Source organism: Geotrypetes seraphini, chromosome 3 (assembly GCF_902459505.1).
Source record: "Geotrypetes seraphini chromosome 3, aGeoSer1.1, whole genome shotgun sequence".
Classification (NCBI taxonomy): domain Eukaryota; kingdom Metazoa; phylum Chordata; class Amphibia; order Gymnophiona; family Dermophiidae; genus Geotrypetes; species Geotrypetes seraphini.
Window position 1 is genome coordinate 61,634,263 of NC_047086.1, and position 14,189 is coordinate 61,648,451.

Here is a 14,189-nt window from a genome sequence, read left to right on the forward strand (position 1 = left end):
GAGTCCCTGTTGGTTCGGGGTGTTAGGTAGAAGGAATGGTTCTCCCTTTGAGTCCCTGTTGGATCGGGACACGCTCTTCTCCTCTCCTGTTTGCTTGTGCAGCAGAAAGGCTGCTCGCTGTTGGGTAGTTCTTTTTTAAGTCTCCCGGAGAATCTGTCGATGCGGGGGAGGGGCGGAGCAAGGGCTCCCACGCTCCTCTCCTCTCCTGTTTGCTTGTGCAGCAGAAAGGCTGCTCGCTGTTGGGGAGTTCTTTTTTAAGTCTCCCGGAGACTCTGGTGATGCGGGGGAGGGGCGGAGCAAGGGCTCCCACGCTCCTCTCCTCTCCTGTTTGCTTGTGCAGCAGAAAGGCTGCTCGCTGTTGGGGAGTTCTTTTTTAAGTCTCCCGGAGACTCTGGTGATGCGGGGGAGGGGCGGAGCAAGGGCTCCCACGCTCCTCTCCTCTCCTGTTTGCTTGTGCAGCAGAAAGGCTGCTCGCTGTTGGGGAGTTCTTTTTTAAGTCTCCCGGAGACTCTGTCGATGCGGGGGAGGGGCGGAGCAAGGGCTCCCACGCTCCTCTCCTCTCCTGTTTGCTTGTGCAGCAGAAAGGCTGCTCGCTGTTGGGGAGTTCTTTTTTAAGTCTCCCGGAGAATCTGTCGATGCGGGGGAGGGGCGGAGCAAGGGCTCCCACGCTCCTCTCCTCTCCTGTTTGCTTGTGCAGCAGAAAGGCTGCTCGCTGTTGGGGAGTTCTTTTTTAAGTCTCCCGGAGACTCTGGTGATGCGGGGGAGGGGCGGAGCAAGGGCTCCCACGCTCCTCTCCTCTCCTGTTTGCTTGTGCAGCAGAAAGGCTGCTCGCTGTTGGGGAGTTCTTTTTTAAGTCTCCCGGAGACTCTGTCGATGCGGGGGAGGGGCGGAGCAAGGGCTCCCACGCTCCTCTCCTCTCCTGTTTGCTTGTGCAGCAGAAAGGCTGCTCGCTGTTGGGGAGTTCTTTTTTAAGTCTCCCGGAGACTCTGTCGATGCGGGGGAGGGGCGGAGCAAGGGCTCCCACGCTCCTCTCCTCTCCTGTTTGCTTGTGCAGCAGAAAGGCTGCTCGCTGTTGGGGAGTTCTTTTTTCCTATTCCAGCCTGGAAACTGTAGGGAACTAGAAACCAATTTCTAGTCCCTCCCTATGTAGGCATCTGCTGTTACTTACCCCTTGACATTCAGTCAGTACACAAGCCAGATATCTACAGCACAAAACAGGAAACAAAAGAAGAGAGGGGGCACGGGGAACACATATTACGTCTGTCCCCGGCAAGATGATTGAATCACTGATCAAGGATAGCATAGTTCAGCACTTGGACACACACGACTTGATGAAACCCAGTCAACATGGATTCAGGAAAGGGAAATCGTGTCTGACGAATTTACTCCAATTCTTTGAGACCGTGAATGAGCAAATTGATAGTGGAAAGCCGGTGGACATAATATACTTGGACTTCCAGAAAGCATTTGACAAAGTTCCACACGAAAGACTTCTCAGGAAGCTACAAAGCCATGGCATAGAGGGAGATATACAAAGATGGATAGGCAAATGGCTGGAAAACCGAAAGCAGAGAGTGGGCATAAATGGGAAGTTCTCCGACTGGGAGAGAGTGACTAGTGGTGTGCCCCAGGGCTCGGTACTTGGGCCGATCCTTTTTAATATTTATATCAATGACCTGGAAAACGGAACATCCAGTGAGATCATCAAGTTTGCAGACGACACAAAACTCTGCCGGGCAATTAGATCGCAGGAGGACAGTGAGGAACTCCAGAGCGATTTGTGTCGGTTAGAAAAATGGGCGGAGAAATGGCAGATGAAGTTCAACGTGGAGAAATGCAAGGTAATGCATTTAGGCAGTAAAAATAAGGAATACGAGTACAGAATGTCAGGTGCAACTCTGGGGAAAAGTGAACAAGAAAGAGATCTGGGTGTACTGATAGATAGGACCCTGAAGCCGTCGGCACAATGCGTGGCAGCGGCAAATAAGGCAAATAGAATGTTGGGCATGATAAAGAAAGGAATCTCGAGTAGATCGGAGAAAGTTATAATGCCGCTTTATAGGGCAATGGTCAGACCCCACTTGGAATACTGCGTCCAACATTGGTCTCCCTACCTAAAGAAGGATATAAAACTGCTGGAGAGGGTGCAGAGACGAGCAACTAAACTAGTGAAGGGTATGGAGAAACTGGAATATGAGGATCGACTTAAAACACTGGGATTGTTCTCCCTTGAGAAAAGGAGACTGCATGGGGATATGATCGAGACCTTCAAAATACTGAAAGGAATTGACAAAATAGAGCAGAGAAGATTATTTACAATGTCCAATTTGACACGGACAAGAGGACATGAAATGAAGCTAAGGGGGGGCAAGTTCAGGACTAATGTCAGGAAGTTCTGCTTCACACAGAGAGTGGTTGACATCTGGAATACTCTCCCAGGGGAGATTATTGCGGAATCGACAGTCCTAGGTTTCAAAAGCAAACTAGATGCATATCTCCTTGAGATAGGCATATAAAGATATGGTTGGCTATAAAATAAGCCAGGTGAATACCTAGCAGGGCCTCCGCGTGTGCGGATCGCCGGACTTGATGGACCGAAGGTCTGATCCGGAGATGGCGCTTCTTATGTTCTTATATTAAATCCAACATGAACAATTGCAAACAAATAGTGTCCTAAGGCCAAACATTGTATAACACAAGCTTGAATATGAAACAATTTGAAAACAGCATAAATTCAGAGAAAGGATACACAGCCTGTGGTTCAGAAGGGGGCAACCACTCGGGGACCCCCCAACCTTACATAAAGGAACAAGAATAGAATTCTTAGTGAGGCTGGTCAAGGACAGAAATCCAGTTTATCAGTTACTGGGCAGGCGACCTGCGAATCAGACAGACAACTCTGGATGGGCGTGCAGATTCCAGAGGCTATTTACAAGAAAGAAGATTAGCAGAGGTAAGTAACCTAATCTTTCACTCTTGTACAATAACCTCTGGAATCTACACTAGTAAGACGTATCAAAGCAGTCTCATCCAGACCTTGGCCAAACAAGAGCATACCTTTGAAAGGCAGTCTGCTCAGCGTAGCTGTGGAAGAAGAATCACCCGACCACTGGCGAATCCACAGCATGCGCCGTGCAGACACTGAATAAGCTCCAAGCTTAGCAAAAAACCTTCATCATGTCATAGAGGACATCCACCAGAGAATTAACCCCGGAAACCAGGAAGTCCAGATCTCGAAGGACAACCTCTTTCGGATCTTGGCGCAGCTTGGGTGACATGCCCAGGCAACAAAGGAGGTGGCCGCTGTAGCTCTCACTCCTGCCGCCACAGAATCAAAAAGATGTTTGAGGACAAAATCCACTTGCCTGTCCTGAACATCCCTCAAGACCACCCCTCTACCCGAGGGTAAGGAAGTACGCTTAGTGACTTGCGCCACAGCTGAATCTACCTTTGGGGGCACCAGACGTTTAGTGGATTCCAGGTCCATGGGACAGAGAGGGACCATGGCCCTATCACTGAGAGAATCCAAGCCAAATCCAGATTGTCCGGAAAAGAAGCGGACGCTGATCACTCATGATGGAACAGCCTGTTCCTGCTGGTCTAAATTCAGGTTCAGGGTTCTGAGAAACTCAGAAATAAGGCCAATTAACTGGTAGTCTTGAATAGCTGGCTCACAGTTGGGTCATCCCCAAGCTCTTGGAACCCACTTGCAGGGAGATCTTGGAGATCTGCTAGCTTAACCATACCAGTGGATGCTTCTGAAATAATCTGCAACAGCAAAGGGACAGAGACCAAAGCAAAGCGATGGCAGGTACCACCCATCTTCTCTCCAGTGTCCCTGAAATAGAACACAGCGACATGCTGGAATCCAGAGGGGGAACACCCGTCTGCATTGGATTCTGAGTGAAAGAAGCAGGTATAACCTTTTTGATTAGAAAAGCCGGATACATCATAATTACAAATTCAGGAGGAAAATAGCCACCGGCAGCAAGAGCCACTCTTCGTGCCTCAGTTTTAGAGTACTTAGCAGATTGATGGGACATTTCCCCAAAACTGCACTTGCGTTTTGCGGAAGCACCCTCTGCACCCCTTTTTGGATGCACCGGATGCTGCATTCACGTCTCCGGTGGAAAGCAGGGCCTCTCCGGAGGCGGGTGGTGTGGACTTTGTGCACGCTTCAACCCCTTTGCGGGCTGCGGCACACATAATGCACAGCTGTGAATCCGACAGCCATCTGTTGCAAATGAGGCATAAATTCAAGCCAGCATGTCCTAAGGAGGCCATCTGAGAAGTTTGGAGCGAAAACAAAGCTCCGAAGTGCAAAAAAACAAACTTTTAAAAAGTTTGAAGAAAATCCAAGATGGCCACCATGGGTGCCGATTTTGCCCTTAAACAGCCCGGGAAAAACACAAGGAAAATGGCAATTTTGTTTTTTCAGAGGTGGGGGGGATAAGGCATGCAGGGAAAACTTTGAAGATCCCTACAAATCGCCAATGCAAGCATGCATACAGTGACCCACATGGAGATCTTATTACCTCAGGAAGCAGGGGAAAACTAGATTTCTCACATCTGACTGCCTTACCTGCCCGGTCACCTGTCAGTGACTATGTGGACTTCTAGCACAATCAGGGCAGATACGCAGTCCAGTCCAGATTGCACCTTCACTGAACCGTGCAGCCTGCACTCAACCCCATAGCAGACGAACCCAGAGTGAGTTAGCTCCCGATCCCAGAGCCTCGATCTGTCCTGCAGGCTGTCCAAGGGGCTTACTGCAGTTCTACTAATAGGGCAACCCCTGAAGCAGACTTTCACAGAATATCTGTGATCTCCCGCCAAGTATTGCCCTGCTGGATGAATTTGCATCAGCAGGGCAAGACCTGCGCCAAGAATCAGCCAAGTGACTAAAACTTTTAGAAATAAAACATAAGCAGAAAAAATAAGCACCTACAGTCTAGGTTTGTAGGAAATGAAACAATGTCCAGGGGTAACAGCAGATGCCTACAGAGGGAGGGGCTAGAAACTGGTTTCAAATTCTCTACAGTTTCCAGGCTGGAAAAGGTAAATGATCACTGGTGTAGATTCCAGAGGTTATTGTACAAGAAAAACAGATAAGGGACCTGGAGCAAGATGGCTTCATTTGGATGTCAGAGTTGAAGAAACTTTGTTATCTTTATTGAATGTTTTATGCTCCTGTCAATCCAAATAAAACTTTCTTTCAGAGATTATAAATGCATATAATTACTAACGGATCTCTACCAATATTATGGTAGAGGATTTTAACCAGGAGATAGATCCGGTTTTGGATAGACAACCAAAAACCAGGATTTCTGGGTTTCATAAATATATATAGGATTTAATGAATAATAGAGGTCTGGTAAATATTTGGAGAATATTTAATCCTCAAGGACAATACACTTTTTGTTTCCCTGTGCATAAATCCTTTTCATGTATTGACTATTTATTGGTCTCCAAGGATATGGTTCCTAATGTGATAAATTCAACTATATAATTTATAGGAATATCAGATTATGCGGGTTTTTCCCTGACCATGTCATGTGGGGTAAAACAAAGGGAAAGACTTTTATGGAGGTTCAACAATGCATTATTACAAGATCATAAATTTCTGGAAGATATGGTTAAAGCTATAACTGAATATTTTGAATTTAACAATATATCTCAGGTATCTCCAATAATTCTTTGGGATGCTTTTAAAGCTACATTACGAGGAGAGATTATGAGATTTGTTGCTATTTCAAATAAAAATCAGAAAAATGGAACTAGAACAGCTAGAGACTCCCCTTGAACATTTCCTTATTAAAAAATGGGACACAGAAGTTTTGCAACAATTATTTAAGGTTAAATACCAATATCAAAAATTGTTAAGTTCTAGGGCGAGAAATGATATTTTTACAAGTCATGCCAGTTATTATGAACATTCAAACAAAGCAGGTCAATTTTTGGCAGCTTTGTGTTAATAATGTTATGGAACTAGAAAATGTTTCTCTTCAAACAGTGAACGAAAATTCATCAGACAATGCAATGTAAGAAAGTAGCTTTAATCAATGTATATATATGGGTTTTTAAAGACAATGTAGTGTCCAAATGTACCCCAAGAATCTTAGTGACCATGTCCACCTTCAGAATGAAACCATCAGGTAAACATACTTCTACTGGCATGTTAAGTCTGATTTTATCAAGTCAGAGTAATTTGGCTTTATCCCAGTTTAATTTAAACCCATGAGACATGCTTAATTCTATTGATTTAGTTATGAATTACTAATAGGCAGACTTCCATATCATCAAAATTTTGCTAAACATAACTTTACAAACTATGTCAATAATGTGTCTTTCACTATAAGAAATGAGTATGATGTATATGTTGATATGGCTGTTATGCTAACCATCAGTTTACTAGGCACTTGAGCTATCACAGTTCATAGTTCAATTTATTTGCTGATTTGCAAATATTAAAAGCATCTAAGCAGTTTACATTCATTAAAATAATGGAACAAAAGGTATGATAAAATGTAGAGAAACCAATAATAATAATACAATTTTCATGTTATAAGGGAAGGGGATAAAAAGAGAAAAGTATAAAAAAGAAAATAAGATTCCTGACTGGTATAGTTGAACAGTCAAAGCAGTGCTTTCTCCTTTAAAGGCAAGATCTAGCAATCGCTGCAGTCTTTTCTGTTAAGTAGATCGCCATAAATGTTAATGGTATCCTCATGACAAGATCCTATCAACATTTTTACTGTGAATAGGAAGTGATGAGAGATTTGCTGTCATCAGGTCGTAAGACAGATGGGTTTCAGACGTTTTTTTCTGAACTGACACTCATTTCTGATGAGACAGTGTGACAGTGGAATGGACTTCTGATGAAACACGGCCCTTGTCGAGTTATATTTCTTGATGCACCAGTTTTCAGTATTTTAGAATAGAGACCATTGTAAGAACTTTTGTATCCTTAGATATTATTTTTTTAAACCACACTATTTTTACCTGAAGATCCTATCAACAACCAGCAGAATGCCGACATACTGGCTGTATTCTTCTTTTATATGACATATTCAGTTGCTAAATAATAATACATCTTTGAAAAACATACAAGTTCAGTAACATGTGTTTTAGGAAAATGAATGCAAGAAAAGGCTGAAACACAATAAAGATATAAGGAAGTTGTTCAAGAATGTCCTTCATACCAGCGTTCCCCATATGTCTTCTACTATATTAAATCATTGAACCTGTTGGTGACAGATGTTGCAACAAAATCAAAAACTAGAGTGATATAATTTTCTCATAATGTGATAGTATCACCTGATTTTGCTAGCTTTTCTTCCTGAGATGAAGTACTGGCAGAATCTTTTGGAAACTTTTCATTTCTCTCTTCTGATGATCGACGAGGTGCTGCAGTCATGGTTGTTATTTTTCGAACAGGTACCAGGTATAACTTCTTATTCTCCAATTCTTTACTTTCTTGCATAATTTTTCCTTTACTGGAATCCTGAAACATCAATATAAGAATGTGTAAATATTGTAAATTAACTTGATAGCTTATCTTTTTTTAAAAATAGCTATAAAACATTTCAACATATACCCAATGAAGACAGCAAATGTGATTTGTGAAAGATAGTACCAAATCACCAAAAGACCCAGAAATCTTCAAAAATATGCTGCGTTTTCTCTCTTTTCACCGACACACATGACTTATTCCTGGCTTCCAAATTAACAGAGAATATTTATATAATCTGAAAGAGTTCCAGTGCAGTAAATGGATACAATAGATCTTACCTGATAAATTTATTTCTATTACTTGCTTCTACCAACAGGTGGAAACAAGAATACAGAATTGTGTTGTGCCTTAACAGAACCCTGTACAGCTCAGACAATTCACAGAAACATAGAAAGATGATGGCAGATAAAGGCCAAATGGCTAATCCAGTCTGCCCATCCGCAGCATCCACTAATTCCTCCTCTCTCTAAGAGATCCCACATGCCTGACCCATGCTTTCTTGAATTCAGACACAGTCTTGGTCTCCACCATCTCTACTGGGAAACTATTTCATGCCACCCTTTCTGTATAAAAGTATTTCCTGCAAAGAGACAAATCTTACTTGATAACCCCTCAGCAACACTGCTTACAAAATGCTAAAAAGTATAGGCCCAAGAACTGAACTATGAGGCACACTACAGGTAACATCCCTTTTCTCAGAGCAATCTCCATTGACCACTACCCTTATTGCCTTCCACTCAACCAATTCCTGACCCAGTCTGTCACATTGGGGCCCATACCGAGGGCACTCAGTTTATTTATTGTATGCCTGTGTGGAATAGGGTCAAAGGCTTTGCTAAAATCTAAAAACACCTTATATCCAGTTCTCTGGTCACCTAGTCAAAGAAATTTCATATTTCTTTATTTATTCGTATTTCTTTATTTATACCCTGCCTTTCCCAAGGCGGGTCACAGTAAAGTAACATACACAAACAAATCACATACAACACAACAAATCAAACATCAATATAACATAGTAATAATAATGTAAAGCCTCCTGAAATTACAAAGAGGCTACCAGCGCCTCACATCAAAAAATTACAAATTAAGTCCCATATTTCCACATGCGGGGACCCACACACGAAAATATGCTAGCTCTAGATATGGCTAACCGCAGCTGTTTCACTGTTGGAATATGTAGGTCATCGTGAGTCACAGAGCGCAACATACGCTGTGGTTCATATGGCAGAATGCTATCTATCAAATGTTTTGTAGCCTTATTGTATATACAAGGATGCACCATGACCAATAATTTATAAAGGATTTGATGTTCTAATTTTAACCAATACAAAGATATATAGCAGGGGTGTCCAACCTTTTGGCTTCCCTGAGCCGCATTGCCAGAAAAAATGTTTCTGGGGCCACACAAACGCACAAATGCTGCAGCAAGACAGAGGAGGGAGCTGGGAAGACTGTAAACACCCGGGGACAGCAGAGGAAAACACTGCATCACCCTCGACTGGGGCCACACAAAATACTTCACAGGGCCGCATGTGGCCCTCAGGCCGCAGGTTGGACACCCCTGATATATAGCATTCTGTCACATGATCATTCTTTCTTAATCGAAACAGAGTTCTAACAATTGCATTCTGGGCTACCTGAAGCACATTCAATACTGATTCATGTATACCCAGAAGCACCAGATTGCAGTAGTCTAAGCATAGAGGCAAACAAGTATGAGCGCAAACTGTTCAACAGATGCAATTTAAAAAATACTTTTTTTTATTACTGCACGTACATGCCCCCTGAACGTCAGACAAGAATCCAGTAGAACCCCTAAATATTTCACCTCTGTTGATATTGCAACAGTAGTGTCTAATAATTTTATCAGGAAAAGCATATCCCAATGAACAAACAAAACATATAACCTTTGTTTGATCAAATTTGTCTGACAAGACCTGAGTCTAGTGAATTCATGTTGCCTCAGGTTCTGTAATCCACTGGATTCCAGAAACATCACAATTCTAAAGCGTGTCCATTAATTTACTTACCATAGAAGTCACACTTAGTGGCCTGTAATTTTCTACTTCTTCCTTACTTCCACTTTTGTGAAGAGGGTCCACATCCGCCCTTCTCCAGTCTTCCAGTACCACTCTCGTCTCTACAGAAGCATTGAAATGGTCAGCCAGAGGAGCCACCAGAACTTCCCTATGTCCTTCAGTACCCTCAGATGTACAACATCAAGTTTTTGTTTTTTTTTTATTAACATTTGATCAATTGCCTATCCAAATTTAGTCTCATTGCTTCGTCCACCTTTGGTTTAGCTAGTTCCTCACAAACACAATCCTCTGAAAACTGATCAGGATCTACTATACCTCCACATCCCTATTTGTGTTTGTCTTCTGTGGTCCTGCTCCTGGCGCTTCAACTGTGAAAACAGAACAGAAATATTTATTAAATAATTCTATATATTATCTCCTTTGCCTTTGAGTTTCATAATGCCACTTTTGAACTTTTTCCTATCACTAATAAAAAATTGAGTAACTGAACTAATGTGGAAACATTTGTTGAATATAATGCAAAAACATTTGTTCAACAAGAAAAACAGGAAGTTAGAAAAAATAAAAACTCTGCTTTAAAGTTATGGAGAAAAATATAACAGCAGGTAGCAAGACTCATCTGGTGCACCTAAAGGAAAGAAAATTAGTATGTAAGATCTAATTGCTCCTTCCTTGTCATGTGCAGCAGACAAGTCCAGGACTCATGGAAAGAAAAAAATAAAAAACAGTACTCTTGACGGGAGGGAATCAATCAACCCTACTCTGAGAACTGAAGGTCTAAAGGCAGCTTCTTCCCTAGTCTCTCCATCCAAGTAAGTTTTCCACAGATGTATGTAGAGGGGACCATATAGCTGTTTTACGAGTATCTAAAAGAGACACTGCATTATACTTGGCCCAAAAAGAAGTTATCCCTCTAATGAAGTGTGCTCTCATGTTTATAGGCAATTGTCTACCTGCCAAAAAAAAGAAATTATGCACTTATCCTGGGAAGCTCTTTTCCAGTAGATAGGTGAGACATTCTAGACAGTACAGTTATTTCCCTTTGGTAGTATGGCTGCAGAAGGAATCCAATCTGGATTTTTCACTCTGCCTCTATAGTACTTCACTGTGCAATTTAGCGCCCTCTACAGTTAGTACCCAAGCACGAAGAGCTAGTACTGCCCGATTCAGGGGAAAAAATTTCGATTCGATTCAGTCTATTGAATTGATTTTTCAATTTGAATAGATTTTCCTGCCCATTTGGATGTTTTTATAAAACATCCTGGTGGGTTTATTTTATAGCCTCTTCACCCACTTTGCCAAAATAAATAAACAAAAAAGACTTTTCCTCTCTCTATTAAATCCTAGCTCACGTTTGCAGTCTAACAAAAGCTCTGGCAGGATACACTTTTCAAATCTGACATATTGTAATCACAAAACAGAAAATAAAATTATTTTTTCTACCTTTGTTGTCTGGTCAATATTCAAATCTTGTTGGTCCCAGGCTCTGATTGTCTTCTGATAACTTGCTTGCCAGGGTCTCCTGCTTTTCTTCTTGCTCCGTGCTAACCATCAATCTTCTATTTCTGTCCTCCCCTTCCATTTCCCTTCCCTCCCCTGGAGGTCTGGCATCTTTCCTTTTTTTCATCTCCATCCACAGATCCACCTTTTCTCAACTACCCTTTCATCCAGCATCTCTCCCTTCTACCCCACAACCCCAGGGTCCACCATCTCTCCCTTTCTGTTCCCAACTACCCTCCTATCCAGTATCTCTATCCCCCCCCCTCCACACCATTCCTTGTGTCCAACTTCTCTCCCTTTCTGTTCCTTCCCTCCCTAAATCTCATTATCCACCATCTCTACTCCTGTTTTTAGACCCATTATTTCTTCCCCCCAAAGTCTGGCATATGCACGTATCTTTGAACCCCCCTTCCCTCCCTCCCTCCGTGTACTTCTACACCAGGTCTGTCCTCTCCTGAAGGCCTGCCGCCCCCCCCGAAGGTCTGTCCCTCATGAAGGCCTACACCTCCCTGAAGGACTGTACCTCCCCCCCGAAGGTCTATCCCCCTGAAGGCCTGCACCCCACCCCTGAAGGATTGTACCTCCCCCTGAAGGTCTGTCCCCCATGAAGGCCTGCACCTTCCCTGAAGGCCTACACCCCACCCCTGAAGGCCTGCACCCCCCCCTAAGGACTGTACCTCCCCCCCGAAGGTCTGTCCCACACTTGAAGGCCTACACCCCACCCCTAAAGGCCTGTACCCCCCCTGAAGGTCTAAACCCCACTCCTGAAGGACTGTACCTCCCCCCACCCCCGGAAGGCCTGTGTATTCCCCTCTGGCCTCCCACGCCTCCCTTTACCTGATTGCAGCAGAGAGCAGCCTGCAGAAAGGATCGCAGGTACTTTAGCGATCTTGCAGGTTGCCATAGGCCTCAGGAGCTGTCGTCCTTCTGCTGTGGTCCCACACCTCCTCTGACATCAGAGGCAGGATTGCGGCAGAGGGACAACAGCTCTGGAGGCCTATGGCAACCTGCAAGGATCGCTAAAGTACTCGCAATTCTTTCTGCAGGCTGCTCTCTGCTGCAAACAGGTAAAGTGAGGGGTGGGAGGTTAGGGGAGAAGCCGGACACTGCAGCACTTCCCGACTGACCCTCCCCCCTTACCCTCTAAAGTAGGAGTGGCAGCGCCGGCCAGCAAGAGGCAGTGCTGCTGATCCTGCTTGATGGGGGAGGGTCAGATGGTGAATTGAGAGGCTGATTTTTCTGGGTTTGAATCGATTCAAATTGATTCACCCGAAATGAATCGGTGAATCGATTTGAATCGTGAATCGGGCAGCACTATGAAGATCCACCCAAAACACATGAAGTAGAGGCACCTGTAGTAACAGGCTGAAACCAACTGTTCTGCTCAAGAATTCAACCATTAAAGTGAAATGCCAACACAGGCATCAAAGCTGAGAAACCATGCCCCAATAAATGGAAACATATACAAATTCTTTCCAGCTCTCAGGGGCTGACAGGCATCCAAGAAACAGTTTAGAGAAGCATAAACAGACTGAAAACCTGAAAACTGTAAGCAGGCACAGCAAATACTGGGCAGGAGTCTAGAATGTCTCACCTATCTACTAAAAAAGAGCTTACCAGGGTAAGTACATTATCCCAGGACAAGCAGGCAGCATATTCTCACTGATGGGTGACATCACCGACGGAGCCCCAGCATGGACTCTTGAAAAGTGAATCGCAACTTCATGTTTTAGAAAGTTCGCAGTCTGCACCGCACATGTGCACGTACCTTCTTGCCTGACGTAGGCATGCGGTCCCTCAGTTTCTTAGTTTCCGCAGAGCTAAGAAGATGCATTCAACGACTTTTGAAATTTTTTTGCCTTCCCGTTCTCGCATTTCTGTCTTTTTCAGTCAGTTTTGTGTTTCTTTTATCTGGTAAAAAAAAAGTACTTTTTTTCTGTTTTGCGAGTTTGGCCCGGTGAGGCCTGTTGTACCACCTTGGCCTCCAACTTCGATTTGGCTGAGGCAGTCTTTCCGTTGATGTCATGCCCGCAGACGGGATTTAAAAAGTATGGTCGCTGTGCTCGGCCCATATCTGTGACTGACCCACATCGCTGGTGTCTCCAGTGTTTGGGACTGGAGCACTGCCCGGAAACCTGTATTCTGTGTTCTTCTCTTCAGAAGAGGACTTTGAAAAACCCCCTTCTTCAATAGAAGTTATTGTTCTATGTCACTAAGGAGGGGGAGCCGACACCACTACCAACACCAGCAGCACCAACCAAGACGATACCTCATATATCGACACCGGCGGAACCATCTCCGACACCGGAGGAACCATCCACCTTCTGTGGGTGAGCCGGCTATGAAGCCTTCTCCTATCCCATCTGGGACTCAGATCAAAGTGGCATTGAGTTGAGTTATGCTGACCTCAAAAAAGTCCCTTAAGCGCCCAGTCCCGATTTCGGTGAGTGCCTCGACATCTGCATCCTCATCGCTGGACCGGAGTGCGGCACCAGTGGTACCGGTAAAAAAGCAAATGCTCTCCCTAAAGCAAAAGATTGACAATTTGCTTCGAGAGGAATTGGGTGAGCATTTTCAGATGCTGATGCCGACTCAAATTATGGCCACGTCGACACCAACTGTCCAAGCTAGGTCGACACCGGCTCTCCAGGTGATGGTTCAATACGAGCAGATAGCAACACCGACCAAACCTTACATTGATGCTCCACCGGTGCGGGGACCATTGACAAGGGAGACAATTGATCTCACTCCACGGCACCTGTTGTCTTTGACTCAAACATCTATAGAGGCGACACCGGTGCGGTCACGGAAGGCCTATCATAAAATGAAGCATATTGAGCCTTCGATACCGAGTCTTTGGCACCGTCCTCATTCCATTCAGGACTCAGACTTATTGGGAGACTCGGAGCAAGAACCACTCTTATCTGATGATGAGGATTCTGATAGTTCAGATTTACCTCAGCATTAACCTGCTGCTTTTTCTGAGAGGTCCTCTTTTTCAAGATTTCTCCAGCAAATGTCTGAGGACCTTTCCATTCCAATGGAGGCGGACTCCAAGTATAGTAAACAGTTCCTGGGGGCTCTAGACTATGACCAATCACCAAAAGAACTACTAAAGCTTCATGATATTTTGCATG

General features: G+C 44.1%; 1 protein-coding gene across 6 annotated transcripts in view; it reads right to left on the reverse strand.

The window, feature by feature from the left end:
* The window catches only part of PHF3 (PHD finger protein 3), a 299,402-nt gene that overhangs the window by 98,469 nt on the left and 186,744 nt on the right, over positions 1–14,189 (reverse strand). For all 6 annotated transcript variants that reach the window (XM_033935349.1, XM_033935350.1, XM_033935348.1 and 3 more), the window contains one exon: positions 7,318–7,504. In XM_033935349.1, coding sequence (XP_033791240.1) covers positions 7,318–7,504 — 187 coding nt within the window. The remainder of the gene's footprint in view (positions 1–7,317; positions 7,505–14,189) is intronic.